At 37.1% G+C, this 14,930-nt stretch overlaps 3 protein-coding genes across 3 annotated transcripts; all 3 read right to left on the bottom strand.

Moving 5' to 3' along the window:
• Nucleotides 1-2,755: 2,755 nt before the first annotated feature.
• LOC114299715 (uncharacterized) lies at nt 2,756-3,649 on the bottom strand. Its single transcript, XM_028244514.2, has one exon. It carries the CDS (start codon nt 3,616-3,618, stop codon nt 2,776-2,778), a length of 843 nt encoding a protein of 280 aa, XP_028100315.2. The 5' UTR covers nt 3,619-3,649; the 3' UTR covers nt 2,756-2,775.
• Nucleotides 3,650-4,983: 1,334 nt separating this feature from the next.
• LOC114299714 (uncharacterized) lies at nt 4,984-6,156 on the bottom strand. Its single transcript, XM_028244512.2, has one exon. The coding sequence runs from the start codon at nt 5,971-5,973 to the stop codon at nt 5,095-5,097; it is 879 nt and encodes a 292-aa protein (XP_028100313.2). The 5' UTR covers nt 5,974-6,156; the 3' UTR covers nt 4,984-5,094.
• A 1,189-nt stretch (nt 6,157-7,345) lies between these two features.
• LOC114299713 (serine/threonine-protein kinase BSK1) lies at nt 7,346-14,759 on the bottom strand. The gene is made up of 9 exons (XM_082912144.1): nt 12,886-14,759; nt 12,676-12,811; nt 11,722-11,855; nt 11,494-11,599; nt 11,276-11,361; nt 9,882-10,070; nt 8,674-8,838; nt 8,472-8,585; nt 7,346-7,864 (listed from the first exon to the last, which is right to left on the bottom strand). The coding sequence occupies exons 1-9, from the start codon at nt 13,213-13,215 to the stop codon at nt 7,610-7,612; spliced, it is 1,515 nt and encodes a 504-aa protein (XP_082768270.1). The 5' UTR covers nt 13,216-14,759; the 3' UTR covers nt 7,346-7,609.
• Between the last annotated feature and the right edge of the window lie 171 nt (nt 14,760-14,930).

Below are 14,930 nucleotides of genomic sequence, written 5' to 3'. Positions count from 1 at the left end.
CATTTGCTCATATTGCTAAGATGACTATTGTTCGTACTTTGATCTCTGTCGCTGCTATTCGTTATTAGCCTCTTTATCAGATGGATGTTAAGGATGCTTTTCTTAATGGCCATCTCACTGAGCAGGTTTACATGCGTCCTTCCCGTGGCCTTCACCATTCCTCTGGCCAGGTTTTTCGTTTTTGGCGTGCTCTGTATGGTCTGAAACAGTCTCCTCGTACTTGGTATGATTGCTTTCAGACTGTTATTACTGAGCTTGGGTTTCATCTTTCTGCTTTTGACTCTATTTTATTTCTAAGACATACCTTGGCTGGTTTTGTTGCTCTCTTACTCTATGTGGATGATATGATCATCATTAACTCTAACTCTTCTGTTATCTCTAAGGTCAGGCAGCATCTCTTCCGCACCTTCGAAATGAAAGATCTGGGTCCATTACAGTATTTTCTTGGTATTGAGGTTGCTTCTTCTCTAAAGGGCTATTTTCTATCTCAGGCTAAGTATGCTAATGAAGTTATTCACCGTGTTGGTCTTACTGATACTAAGGTTCCTGATACACCTATTGAGCTTAATGTGAAGCTTAACTCTACTGATGGTGTCTCTCTGAATGATCCCACTTTATATCGCGAGCTTGTGGGTTGTTTAGTTTATCTGACTGTCATTCGCTCTGATCTTGCTTATGCTGTTCATGTGGTTAGTCAGTTCATTTATGCTCCTCGCTGTACTCATTAGGTTACTTTGGTTTGCATTCTTCGCTATCTCAGGGGTACCATCTTTCAGGGCTTACTATTGTCCTCTACTTCCTCTTTGGACTTGGTGGCCTATGCTGACTCTGATTGGGCTAGTGATGTTACTGATCGCAAGTCTACGTCTAGTTTCTGTATGTTTCTTGGTGATTCCTTGATCTCTTGAGAAAGCAAGAAACAATCAGTCGTTGCTTGCTCTACTGCGGAAGCTGAGTATCGTGCTATGGCTCATGCCATTGCTGAGATTGTTTGGTTTCGTTGTCTCTTGTTTGATTTGGGTGTCTCTCAGTCTTCTCCGACCTCTCTCTATTATGACACCACAGTGCTATTCAGATTGCCCACAATACTGTCTTCCATAAGCGAACGAAACACATTGAGATGGATTGTCACTTTGTTCGCCAGCATTTGTAGTCTGACTCTATCTCGTTTCCTTTCATCTTTTCGGCTTTGCAACTTGCGGACTTCTTCACCAAGACTCACACTACCGCTCGGTTTCACTTTCTTCTTAGCAAACTCTCAGTGTTTTCTGCTAAAACACCTTGAGTTTGAGTGGGGGTGTGAGAATATATTGTGTATTTTCCAAATTAGGCATGATTGTAGTTGTACATATTAGAGTCCTATTAGAGGTGTCATTGTATTTTCCTTTTTGGTTTAGGTGTGATTGTATTAGAGTCCTATTAGAGGCATGATTGTATTTTCCCTTTTTTGTTTAGGAGTTAGGGCTATATAACCGAAGGTCTGATTGTAAACATACACACAATTGAATATACAGAAATACAGAAAGCGTACTATCATGGGGGTGTAGGAGGCATAAGGAATCTCATTCTCTTCAATTATGAGGAAATGGCAACATTCCTATGAAATTGATCTAAATTATATGTTGGCAATGTTTATGTGATGTCTCCCCACCACCAAGTTCTACCAACCCAATTGTTTTTTCTTTGAAATGAATGGCATATCCTAGCATAAATGGTGATACTGTATTGAGTAATCCATAAAATTGCTATGCACGAGTGGAACGAATTTCCTTCAGAAGAAAATGCCAGCACCATCCATCACCATATATATATCATCAGTTACAGGAGACAAGAGGAATCTCTACCTCATGATCTTGATCTGATCCCCATCCAATTGTTGTAACTCCTAAATCACAGGTCTTTCTTAGTGCAATATGCAACTGACTAATAATTCATTAAATAATTATTAAAGCCTACGAAAATAATAACATGCAGTGCACGAGGGGCGTTAATTAAAAATAATTGTTCAGTGTTTTATTGTGTGATTGAAACCACAATTCAGAACAACATAATGCATCATTATTTGCCAATTATTTGCTGAGAGCTCTGTGGTTCAATAGGATATGTTTGCATTAAAAGATTTGTAGAATGAATGAGAAAAAAAAAAAAAAAAGGAAAAAGTTAATGAAAATAGAAGCTAAATTTTATTCCTTTTCCCTTTCTCTTCACAAATCCCCCTCAAATCCTTGATCCAATCACGTTGCAAAACTGGAAATAATTGGCTTGATTGCTGAGATTACCAGGTTTCTCAAACTTAACTTACATTACTAACACCATTTCCTTAACGCTAATTCACTGAAATATTGCTCACATTTCCCCCCACAAGTGACTCCATGTGTATGAGATGAAATATTGAAGAGGTTAAAAGATGGGGCATGTTGAAAGTATCAATTCCATTTCCACCAAATTGATTGAATGCTATCAGATGAGGAAAAGAGAAGCATTGCACGAAAAATTGTAACAAGTGTTATGATTTATAATGGGTTGTTTGGGATGATCTAAATAAGTGCACTTTTTGTCTTTTTACGAAAAGATGTGCAGAAAAGTAGAGAGGTGATGTAATGGAAAAAAGATAAAAAGATAAAAAGATGTATTATATTGAAGTTGCCAAACTTGGCCTTAAGAGTAAAAAATAACTAGTATATCTCTCATTTACAAGTATGAACAGCTGATCAGAAGGCTTTTCTCTGAGTAACAAAATTTTTGATGCGCGTCTATGCATCATGATTTTCTCAACTAGTGGTTGTTAAGAATGTTGAGGAGTGAAACTCTGGTTTTGATTAAACGCCTAAACAAGCACTCTAGTCTGTCTTCAATATCTTGAATGCTTGACTCCATCTTGCCAAACTGATTTTGTGTGCAATTGAATTTTCCTGCCTTCAATGCACCATCAAGCTTCTCAAACTCATTCCCATTTGTTTCTTCATCTTGACATGAAACACTCTTGCATTGAAACAGCTTGGAAACCAAAGACCAGCCTCTTTGCCTTGATTGCACACCAACATAGGATAACAAGGATTCAAACACAGCAAGAGTGGTTGTTTCAACCTCTTTTAACATGCCAAAAATGGCAACAGTTTCGCTGTCTTTGTCCTTCAGAAGGAGGGCGCTTTTGTTTTTGATACTTTTCAAATCCTTCAAGGGCTTCTGGATCGTCTTCTTCATCATCTTTCTAGAGGCTACGTATCTGGGGAAGTCATTTGCATCCCTTTTCCTTCGCAGCGTTGAGAGAATGTCTTGTACATCTTGCTTTTTCTGTGAGAAGACATCTTTGGCGGTGGAACACACATCCAAGAGCCTTAGATATCCATCCACCACCTCATCAACAAATTTCTCATTGTGCTCTCGGGCCAAGGCTTGTTCAATATGTGGCAGTAGAAGCAAATCACTGACACAATCATGCAAATCTTTGAGGCCACTCAATTTGTTGCTTATAGATGTCAATGAAGAAGAGGAAGCTTCATGATCTGGAGTTCGTATTCTGCACAAGTGCTCAGGAATGAGTGGATGAGATCTGGAGGGCAAGCTGACAGATCGAGCATGGTAAGGGGCTTTCGATCTCAAAGGAGAAGAAGCCATTTTTCTTTCTAATTAGGAATTAGGCTTTATCAAGGAGATGCACAATTCAATTTTGCAATGTTGTGTTCCTTCCTTGGCATATGTATATATATGCACAATGTATTTCATGGTGGGAAGGAGATAAAGGAATCCTTCTTCTTCAATTATTAGTGCTCCGTTGGCAATGTTTCTGCAATGTCTCCTCCCAAGTCTTTTTAAATTGAAAAATCACATGCACATCTTAACATAATATTGATCCATGCAACAGGATACAACATGGTCCGTAAAATATGCAATGCACGAGTGGCATTGACATACTGTCTCCTCTTGCAAGAAAATACCAGCACCATTAATCTTCCCCTTCTGCTCTCATCTTTTCAATGTGCAATCAAGCGTGCATGTTCGTTTGTATGCATCTTCTATGTACATTTTCTTCTCTTTTTTTTACACAATAATTGTGAAACACTGGCAAATCAAATAGCAGTATTATGAGCTTTTCTTGTTGAGGTCTGGCTCTTTAGGAGACAAAATTATCATCTAACATGTGAATGCTCGCACATGTACACAATTAATTAATATTGTCATGGTACATCATTATGATGCAATCATGTAATCAGGCTTGTCATGTTGCAAAACTGAACGAATGAATTGAACCTAAATAGTGCCATCACATATCAGATGAATTGAAGTCGAAGCTTGTGAGTGGTGACAGAACTAGATTATCAGTGCTTCCAAATGAACAAGTCCTTGAGAAAATTCACACTTGGGCTTATCAGCCACCATGATGAATGTTTATTAGACAGAAAATCATTCTTCAACCAATGTTCAGAGTGATTTTCAGTCAAATTAAACAGGTATTGAATGTTGTGCTTGTGCACGAGAAGCTAGCCAGCGAGATCCACATGGCTTTCCCACGTCGTTTCATAATTTATAGGGATGGGGTGAGGCTGACTAGCTAACAGAAATTAGACCGTCTTCCAAACAAGGAGACAACCAACACTTTTTGGTTTCTTAAACAATATTAGAGTTGAAAGTTGAACCACCATGTGAATCTCAAAATTTTTTTAATTAGTGTTCAATCATCCCCTTCAGACAATTGGAATCTCTGACATCTTTGAAATCATTAAATTACATAAAATACTTTTTTGAATCAAATGAAAAGGGTCTCGACTGTGAATCTACGATTCATGTTGTTAACCTCAATTTTTTCACCTTCTTCATTGACACAAATTTGAATTTTTGAGGTTATTTAATACATGATATGCTTCTTTCACTTTCATTTTTATCATTAAAATTTGAAAACTAACAAAGATGGCACCAATTACCACATTTATCTTCAAGTGATTAACGAATAAATGATCTAAGAACAGAAAGAAGTAATGTATATATACGCAATAATTTGCACCGATTGAGTATATTGATTTATAATTAGAGGACAATTTACAAGTATATTTCTCATTTACATTTCAAGTATCTGTGACATCAAGATTTTCTAGGCTAGCGGTTGAGAATGTTGAGGAGAAAAACTCTGGTTTTAATCAAACGCCTGAGCAAGCGCTCTAGAATTCCTTCAAGATCTTGAATGCTTAACTCAAACTTTTCAAGCTGGTTTTGCACAATTTTGTTGTCATCAGATTTGCTTGGCATGTGACTGATGAGCGACTGCACTGCAGCATCAACCTTTTCAAACTCATTGATAACTGTATCTTTGGCTTGACAAGCCACAGTACTCTTCTGGTGCATCAGTTTGGAAACCAAAGACCACGCGCCACTTCTCTTTGAGTGCATCTTTGATCCCGCAGCATAGGACAAGAAGGACTCCAATACTGCCAGAGTGACTGATTCAACCTCTTTCAATATGCTAAATATGACAACAGTTTCATGGTCTTTATCCAAGTCTAGAATCATGTTTTTGTTTTCAATGCTCTTCAAATCCTTGAGCAAGTTTTTCATGACCTTCTTCGCCTTCTTTCTAGAGGTTAAGTATCCCCCAAAGTTACTAGCATCCCTTTTTCGACGCAGGATTGAAAGAAGTTGTTTCACATCTTCCTTTGACTCTGAGAAGACGTCTTTGGCGGTTGCACAAACATCCAAGAGTTTGAGGTATCCATCCAACGCCTCATCAACCTGTTTCTCATGGAATTTTTGGGCCAAGCTTTGTTGAGTGTGTGGTAGTAGAAGCAAATCATCCACACAGTCGTACAAATCTTCAAGGCCGCTTAATGTGTTGCTTATTGATGGCAGTGAGCAAGAGGTAGATTCAGAAGACCTCACTCGACACAAATGATCATTGAATTGGGGAATGAGAGGATGAGATCTAGAGGGCAAGCTGACAGAGCGAGCATGGTAATTTGATCTCAAAGAAGAGGAAGCCATTTTTTCTTTCTGAATTCAAAACCACTGAGTTGTGTTGTGTTGTGTCCCTTCCCTTGGCAATGTTATCAATATATATATCATGGGGGTGTAGGAGACATAAGGAATCTCATTCTCTTCAGTTATGAGAAAATGGTAACATGGCTAGGAAATTGGATCTAAATGATTATATTGGCGATGTTTATGCAACGTCTCCCCACCACGAGGTTCCAAACTACCAACTCAAATTTCTTTTCTTTGAAATCACTGGCATATCTAAGCATCAATTGTGGTAGTGGATTGAATAATCCATAAAATTGTGATGCACGAGTGGCACAACACTCTGTTTCCTTCAGAAGAAAAATGGCAGCACCGGACAAGAGGAATCTCTCAACCTCTGGATCAACTCTTCACGAGTGCTATAGCATGTGATCTTGATTTGATCTCAACACTATCTCTCAGTAAATATCTATGCAATGTCACCTTCCCACCAGGTGAAAACAAAATATGCAGCACGCGAGTGCAGTGGACACCTTGCCTCAAAATATTATTAATTTATTATGATCAAGGTGATCATTCCAATTTGGTTTGTTATTGGTTTTCACACACATTTTTACTAACACTTTTCTCATTGGCATAATTGATTACTTTCTATTTATCTTTTTTTGGACAAAAAAGTAGATGTGGCAAAAACAGACAGATTTTGGGTGGGTCAAAAATAGGCTTTGCATTTAAAGCAAACCAACCCAAACCCAAACTCAAACCCACCAATTTAATTAACGGGTTTGAATGAGTTTGAAAAAATCAAATACAGTTTTAGTAAATAAACCCAATCAATCCATTTACAATAATTGTGGTGGAGTAGCAACGACGGCGATTGTGGTGGTGGTGGTAGTGGTGGCATAAGTGGTAGTGGATTAGTGGTGTTGGAGTGGCGGCAATGGTGATGGTGGAAGTGCGACAGTGGTGGTGTTGCAGCAATGGTTACAGTGATGATGGAGTGGCAACAATAGTGGTGATGGTGGTGGTGGTGGTGGTGGAATGGTGGCAGTGACAGTGGTGGTCGTGGTGTTGGAGGGCACCTGTTTCGAACAGGTACCTTGCTTATGGAATTAGATGAGCTTGAAAAGGGTCTAAATAATTTTGTGTTTTGGTGATTAAAAGAAAATCTCATTTATGGTCTTTTTCCTTTTTTTCTTTCTGAACAAGTTTGCAGCAATATAAAACATGTTTCCCTAATAAACATTCATTCAACAGATGCTAGAGAAAAGCAGGCACCTTCCAGTGCTTTGCCGCCTATGGGAAATTTAACTTTTCCACCCTTAAACCCAAAATTACATAGCGAAAAACATGTATAACATTTTGGAATTGCTTTCTTGCGGAAATGACACAGTTATACCAGAATCATCCTGCTCAACAATCATATTGTAATTTATGGGCTCAAGTATGTTTTTAACAAGATTAAAATGATAGTTTCTCATCAACTGGTGCAAAAGCAAACCTTCTGTTAATGCAAAGAACATGTATTGCCCCTATAATACATTTGCTATTGAGAAGACAACTTCAATTCCCTACTCAAGATTTCACTAACTCAGGGAAGTGTTAAGAACAATAGGTGTGGTGATGAATCAATTTATTTGGGATTAAATACGTCAAATTCTCATGATCCTCTCATGCCCTTTTGCTTCTTCTCTTCAAGTACAGCAGCTTCATTCAACATGTCAGCGGCATCCTGGTGCATGTCGAGCTTGGCAAGGGCGACTGATTGCATGTAAAAGGCTGTTGACCAGTCTGGGTGGACATTTTGTGCTTGCATTGCATCTCGAAGAGCAGCGTCAGGTTGATCACATAGGAGATAACATAGGCTTCGCCGTGCATAAACTGTTGGGGAGACCATGGTTCCTACATCTATAAACTGCACAGGCAACCAAACAAAATGAACCACGGAGAACATCACATCCCTAGTTACAATCTTTGGTTCATTCAAGAGTTGAATTTGTCAATCCCCTAAAAAAGAATGCATAAAATTGAGCATGGGAGAGAGGAAGGGCATCGCCAACAGTGAACTGAACTAGAAAAGAACATTAAGGCTGTGTTTTGATCTTGGATTTGGATAGCAATTTATGGAGGGAAATGTAAACTACACCAAGTTTAGTCCCCCATTTGATGGGAGTCTGGGAGGGGTTGATTGGGTAAAGGCCTAACCGTTGGCATAATTTGCACTAAGTGACCCATCTAACCTTTAGCAAGGAAATGTGGAGGGGGGGATACTTATATTTCATTCACATTTCCATTCTCTTGTATTTTCCCTCCCAAAATTCCTCCCAAAATCCAAACACAGCTTAACAACTTAGGAACTGTGTTCCAGTTCTCTAGTGATCTGGCAATCAACCATCCAAGGGAAAAGGCATCAGCTGAAGGAGCTAGATTATAAAGTGGGTTGACCTATAAGCAGAAAATTTCATGGCATGTTCTCAGCCTAAGAATATTTATTCTCCACCACAAGTTAAACAAATCCGTACCTGAGAATACAAGTCGATGGCAGTTTTAAAATCCTTGTCACGAAATGCCAAGTCCCCACGCTTCCTTGCCTCCAGCATATCTCTCATCTGTTGGGTCCACTCCTGGAAAGATAACTGAACCAAACCACAACCACATAAACCTTAGGATAGAAATTAAAAGTGCATTGACATGTGAGGGAGCCCTCTTGTAAAAGTCAATTACCTCATTGGTTCCTTCATCATCCCGGTAGTGTGTCATAACCAAGATTTGATGGATTGCTGTGAGGTCCATCCGTGAGCAGGCCTCACCCATTGGTGAAAGAGGGCGCTGTGGGGTTGGTGGGGCTTCCTCATGCTTTGAAATCCCAAGCATGACATAAGAAGGAACCTAAAAAGCACATTGATACACCTCAGACAGTTGTTTTAGCAGGTGAAGCCAACTGCAAAAAGTAGAGGAGCTAAAAGGCTAGTTGCGAAAAGGTTTCATCCTATATATTGTAAATATTTTAGTCCTAGATATAATTTTCATCAAGTGAAGTCAGGAGTGATTCAGTAAATTTACTCCACATATGATGCATAATGAGCATTAAATTTGAGTATAATGAATCATGAGATGTTTACAGAAACAAGGCATACAACTGTTGCTAGTTGCAGGCGTGCTAACAAAAATGATCAAAATTACGTATGAGCGTGATCACCATTCATAGTAATTCTTTATAACATACATTGGTCATGTATGTTTCAGGGGAATAGACTAGGAGAGATAAGTAATACCACAAGTAACCATGGAATTTTTATATGGGAATTAAATGTACTATGGGATTGTTTGGGTTTTACAGTGACCCTTGGAGGTTGGAAGGAAGATAACCATGTTTATAACTGATATTATCAGTTTTCGGGTTTTTGAGCCCATGACCAAACCTCAGCTAGAACAGAACCAACCCAACCCATAAAGGCTAGGTTGATTTGGCTCACGGATCGTTCAATTCTTTTGTGCACCCATTTGTATGATCATAGTTGCCAGACAAATACTCCTATTTAGCAATATCAGAAAGTATCGAAAAGGATCACATTCAGTTTATGTCAAAGGGCACAGATTACATAGTCATTGATTTGCAACACAAACCATTTTGAAATCACAAAATAAGAGGGGAAGAGGACGGAGGAGGTGTTGCCAGGTCTGTGAAGAGTTAGAGACTCTATCCCTTCCATGGCTTCACTTGGAAAGCTATTCTCCAACAATTTGAGCTTCTCCGAATTGTTAGATAAGATTTAGTAAAATATATAATTTAATATTTTTAATTAGAGAGAAACCATCTAGCTGATGAATCACCAAAGTAAAAAGGTAATCATATTGGAAAGCCATGTGGACAAATAATGGTAAAAATGTGTGGTTATGATTCCTGAAGATTAAAGAGCAATGTTACTTACATCAGATTTTGTTTGCAGCGGAGTAAGTGTCGCAACAAGGTCCTTAGTACTAGGCCGCTCTCTAGGTTCATGTTGCAAACATTGCGAGGCAAGACCAACAACAGCTGTTGCTTCTTCTGTAGAAAACTTTCCCTCCAAATGTGAATCCATTAAGAGAATAATGTTCTTGCCACGTATCATATCAAGAGCCTGCATACATCAGAGAAAATTAAATTAATATTTGAACACGTATCTTGTTTCAAGGTAGGTAAAATTACAAGTAGATGTCACCATCATTGAAGGCGTGCAACAAGAATAAAATGAAAAATCATAAGGAACCTTTTGATATGTATTATGTAGCACATCTTTTTATGTTGTTTTATTTTAAACAAAAATCATAAGGATAAAATAAGACTGGCTGGAATGCCTCCCCATGCCCTCCACTCAAAATCTAATTTGGAATTTATTTACTTATTTTTTTTATATATTAATGTCACACAAACATTTCTACAATCAATTTCTAATATCCGTATCTCCCCAATCCTTAATAAATTATTTATTTATTTATTTATTTATTATTATTATTATTTTTGGGGGGATAAATCCCCAATCCTTAACAACAATAACAAAAACAAATCTGATGTAGCACAAGAGTGGATAACCAAGAACACACGCAAATTATTATAGTTGGAGATCACTTTTCTAAGCTTACTATAATCCTCATGAGGACAACACTGATCACATTCATGTATCTTGTCCCTCTCATCAAACTTAGCAATCTACTTCAGACCATGCTATGATATTTATTAGCCCTTTTAGCTTACTTTGTGAAGGTTCACAAGAACCAAATTTCAGATTCTGAAAAAAAATTCGTCCCACAACAACAGACAAATGGAGGTGATGATTTTTCCCAAAAGGTTTGAAAACGAGTGCAATATATTTAATTGATACCCATGTCACGTAAAGCTTAATCACTTTCCTCACACTAGTGTTTTTGGAGTTCAACCTTCTTCCAAAACCAGTATTGATGTTCACGACGCACATTCAGTGACATGTTTGTGTAAATATAAACACACTTGTCTGGTGAAAAATCAAGGTAGAGTTCAAAAATCATGATTAGTGCAAAGAGATTTTGAAGGCTTGATGAAAACTGCAAGGACAAGTTCTTCATATGGGGTGGATAACACTACTGTAGATGCAGAGGGATTTGTGAACCTACACTTTGGCATACAACTTTAAGATGGATGAGATTTTGAGAAGCAGATATTTAATTATTAACTTATTAAATAAGGTTTAGTTCAAATCAGTTAGAAGAGAATTTCAAGAATTATTAACTGATCTTAGCTACTGTTATTTGAATTTTTTGCCAAGTCTACAACTATACAGAATGTTGTTAAACATAAAAAGAAACTCACATGACTTGGAGGAATGTGCTTTCCACTTAGTAGATCCAAAAGGACAGTTCCAAAACTATATATAACACTTTCAGGAGTAACCCTTCCTACAACACAGGATATGTAATTCAGTAAGTATAAACCAGAGCCACAAAAGAAAGGTTAGTCAGAGTATTGAAAACAAGAAATAATTGCTTTAACACGATTACCAATTGAATCTAGAGAAAAAATGAACCCACCATTTCGTAGATACTCCGGAGGTGTGTAGGCAAGATTTGTGCTGTAGCTTTTCCCGTCCCTACTATTTTTCATCAAACCAAAACATGAAAGCCGTGGATCACCATCCTACAGAGGCCATCCAAATATTAGATAATCACCCTATATGACAGAAAGTCGAAAAAATAACATCACTAAAGCAAAAGTAATAGTAAACTTTAAAAAATGTATTAGGATTTAATTCACGACACCTCCTCAAAGAGAACCCTATAAGCATTCAGGTCGTGGTACAATGGACGACCTTCGGAGCTGCAATAGTCCAAGGCTTCAGCTATATAAAGTGCTACTCTCAAACGCATGGCCCACTCAATGGTCTGATTTTCCCCTGTAAGAAAAAACAAATACCAGAAATCAATCCAACATAAATGGAAATGCATACACTAATTCTCAGTTTTGAAGCTAGAGAGCCATATATAAGTAGCAAAGCAAATTGATCTCTACCATAAAATTTAACAGGGACAGAAAAAAAGAAAAAAATGATAAATAATACTAAATTAGAAGAAAAACAATTCTGCACAATAAAACACCACAAGCTTCCAAAATTACTTGTATATACACGAAACAAAAAATATTGACTAGCATTTTAACCAAGTGAAACTATACATCCAAAATCAGCTAAGATTCAATATGGCATACATTTATTATTTCATTAGATTCATCCTAACGCTGCAGAGTAATGGATTATAATCATCGACTGCCAAACACCTATGAGGAGCACAAATGCAAACCTAATCTAATCATGGAGTAATTAGGATCCACCAAACCACTGAATACAAATAAATGTAAATCCAACACAAGCATCATCCCATTTTGAACTGGACATAGAAGTATGTTTAGTTGGAGATGCAAATGTATCCACATTACCACCCTTCTCTCCAAACCCTTTGAACCACTCACGCAATTGTCCTAAGTACTCGAAACATAAATTAAAGCAGAAGTAAACAAAGTCAAACAGTTACTTCACTAGTTTAATTTGAATGCCTATTTGTCAAAAGATTCAACAAACTACCCAAATCAAATTTACACATTCACTGGAAAGACTAGCCCAAAATATATAAAACCCATCAATATAAGCGCTAAAGCAAATCTTGAAAACATAAATTAACAAAACAAAAGTCCCAAATGCAATAACTCATTGTACATACAGTGAAATAGATGCTTAGCAAGAGAGTCATTAGGCATGTACTCTGCAACAAGCAATCTCTCATCACCATCACAACAATACCCAATCAAATTTGCAAGTCTTCGATGCCGCAACTTTCCAACACCCCAAGCCTCTTCCTAAAGAAACCCATCAAAATTAGTGACAAAATACAAACAAACCCAACAAACTAAAGCAAACAAGGTTACAATACCGCAAATTGCTTAGGGTCAGGCCAAGCCAATTTCGTGAATTTCTTGACGGCGATCCACCGGCGGTTCTGTAGGCGGCCCTTGTAGACAAGATTGGGGGCCCTTTCGCCGCTTTCGGAGACGATGTATTCGGGGCTGAAGTTGTTAGTGGCGGCTTTAAGGTCCGAGAAAGAGAACTCCGAGAAGGAGGGAACTCCGGTGTCTGGTCCGCCGGAAGGCGGTGGGTGGACGAAAGGTGGGTTTGTGCTCTGCGGCGGCTGTTGGTGGTGGTGGTGGTGGTTGTCCTTTTCTGGGTGTGTCTCTGCCAGCAACGTCGATTCACAACAACCCATGTCTGAGTAAGTCTCAGAGTTGTCCTCAACTGGCCAGAGGAACCATTTTACAGTGAAAAAATTGTAGAGAGAGGAGAGAGAGAGAGAGAGGCAATGGGTATCTCACTCAGTTGTTTCACTTTATCGTTGTTGTTGTCTCTCTTTCTCTTTCTCTTTCCAATCTTTGACACTGGTGACAGTGATAAATCTTGAATTACAGTGTGCTGTGGTGTGTTGTTGGGGTTAGTAATCTGGTCTTCAAAGTTTCAAACAGTTTTTCTAAGCTTGGGATTGGGTTTAGTTGAGAAGGGTGATTTAGTGGCTCATAAATAAAGCATGATTATGATTTAATAATAATCACTCTTTTAAATGTGCTAAAGAAGAGCATCTTTTGCTTTTCTTTGCTGATGATAGTTAATGCTACTTTAATATATTATTATATTAAAATGTGTAGTTGATACAATCACATATACTGGATTAATAATAATTGTATATGAAACTTATGTAATTGTTGTTAGCACTTCTTTTTTTTCCCCCCTTTTTTTTTTCTCAAATTATTTTGGTGACATTACAATAATTCTCTTTGTTGTACTTTCTCCATCTTTTTCATTATTGTTATTAATAAAATACTTTGCATAATTACAAAAATGTTACTATTATACCTCTAACTAACTTTTATTTGTAAAATCATTTCCTTGTGGTAATGTTACTCTGACAAATTTAGAATAAGCCAAAAAAATAAGTATTAAAAAAAATGTACAAACAAATATTAAGATGTTATTTGATAACGTTTATAATTTTTTATTTATAAAAATATGTTTAGTACATATTTTGTTCTAAAAACAAGTGGGAGAGATAACTAATCGAAAGGTGGTGATTAAAGATAGTTGTCAATAGTTAAAAATGGTGAGTAGAGATGGTTGATTTATGGTTGAAGATGATAGTTAACTTGCAAAAGTAATAACCAAAAGCAGTTTTTTGTGAGAGAGGATGGTTGTCTTTGATTAGAGATAGTTGATAGCATAGGATGTGGTGGCTAGGCATGATTTTCAGAGGAGGTCACCAATAACAATGGCTGAAGGTAGAGTCAATCACACATGGTGGCAATGAGAAGTGGGTCGTAATTGAAAGGGATGGAAAGATGATGGAATTTTTTTTTTCCTTTCTAACAAAGTGAAATCAAATTATTTATTTTTATTGCGGTTATAAGATTTTAATAAATTTATAAAATTATTTACAATTTTTTAAAAAACCAAAAAAAGGCATTTAATGAATTTTATTTTTTTATAAATATAAACTAAAAATAGATAAATACAAATATTATCGAACATGTTGTAAATAAACACTTATCTTCTAGTTTAGATTTACTATTAGGCTGTCATTGGATACCAAAATGTGCCATCACAAAGATTGGGCAATGTGTTGATATTAAGTATCTTTACACGTTTTATTTACTGTATGGAGACTGATTGGAGGCATAGATACATACATATATATTCTCAGAAAAAGAAAAACAAAAACAAAAAAAGACCAAAAAAAGAAAAAGAAAAAGAAAAGAAGAAGATTGTTCTGATATTTGGAATCACAACACTAATAATAATGACATGCCGTGCATCACCCAGAATGGACAGGACAGAATTCCCTTTCAATTTTTACACATCATATGGACACCATGATCTCCAAATAAACAAAAATATACTAAACAAACTTATCTGGACGACGTGGATTCCTTTTAA

The sequence above is a fragment of the Camellia sinensis genome, unplaced genomic scaffold, assembly GCF_055761805.1.
Source record: "Camellia sinensis isolate YWXY unplaced genomic scaffold, ASM5576180v1 Unanchor2, whole genome shotgun sequence".
NCBI lineage: Eukaryota > Viridiplantae > Streptophyta > Magnoliopsida > Ericales > Theaceae > Camellia > Camellia sinensis.
Note: the sequence above shows the minus strand (reverse complement) of the source record. Positions and strands in the feature narration are given on the sequence as shown.

What these genes read in the sequence shown, in the direction of transcription:
- LOC114299713 (XM_082912144.1), bottom strand. Translation starts at nt 13,215, where the DNA reads ATGGGTTGTTGTGAATCGACGTTGCTGGCAGAGACACACCCAGAAAAG. An exon ending in CTGACCCTAAGCAATTTGCG is followed by an intron (nt 12,812 to 12,885) that starts GTATTGTAACCT and finishes GGGTTTCTTTAG; the next exon opens with GAAGAGGCTTGGGGTGTTGG. An exon ending in TCCGGAGTATCTACGAAATG is followed by an intron (nt 11,362 to 11,493) that starts GTGGGTTCATTT and finishes CCTGTGTTGTAG; the next exon opens with GAAGGGTTACTCCTGAAAGT.
- LOC114299714 (XM_028244512.2), bottom strand. Translation starts at nt 5,973, where the DNA reads ATGGCTTCCTCTTCTTTGAGATCAAATTACCATGCTCGCTCTGTCAGC.
- LOC114299715 (XM_028244514.2), bottom strand. Translation starts at nt 3,618, where the DNA reads ATGGCTTCTTCTCCTTTGAGATCGAAAGCCCCTTACCATGCTCGATCT.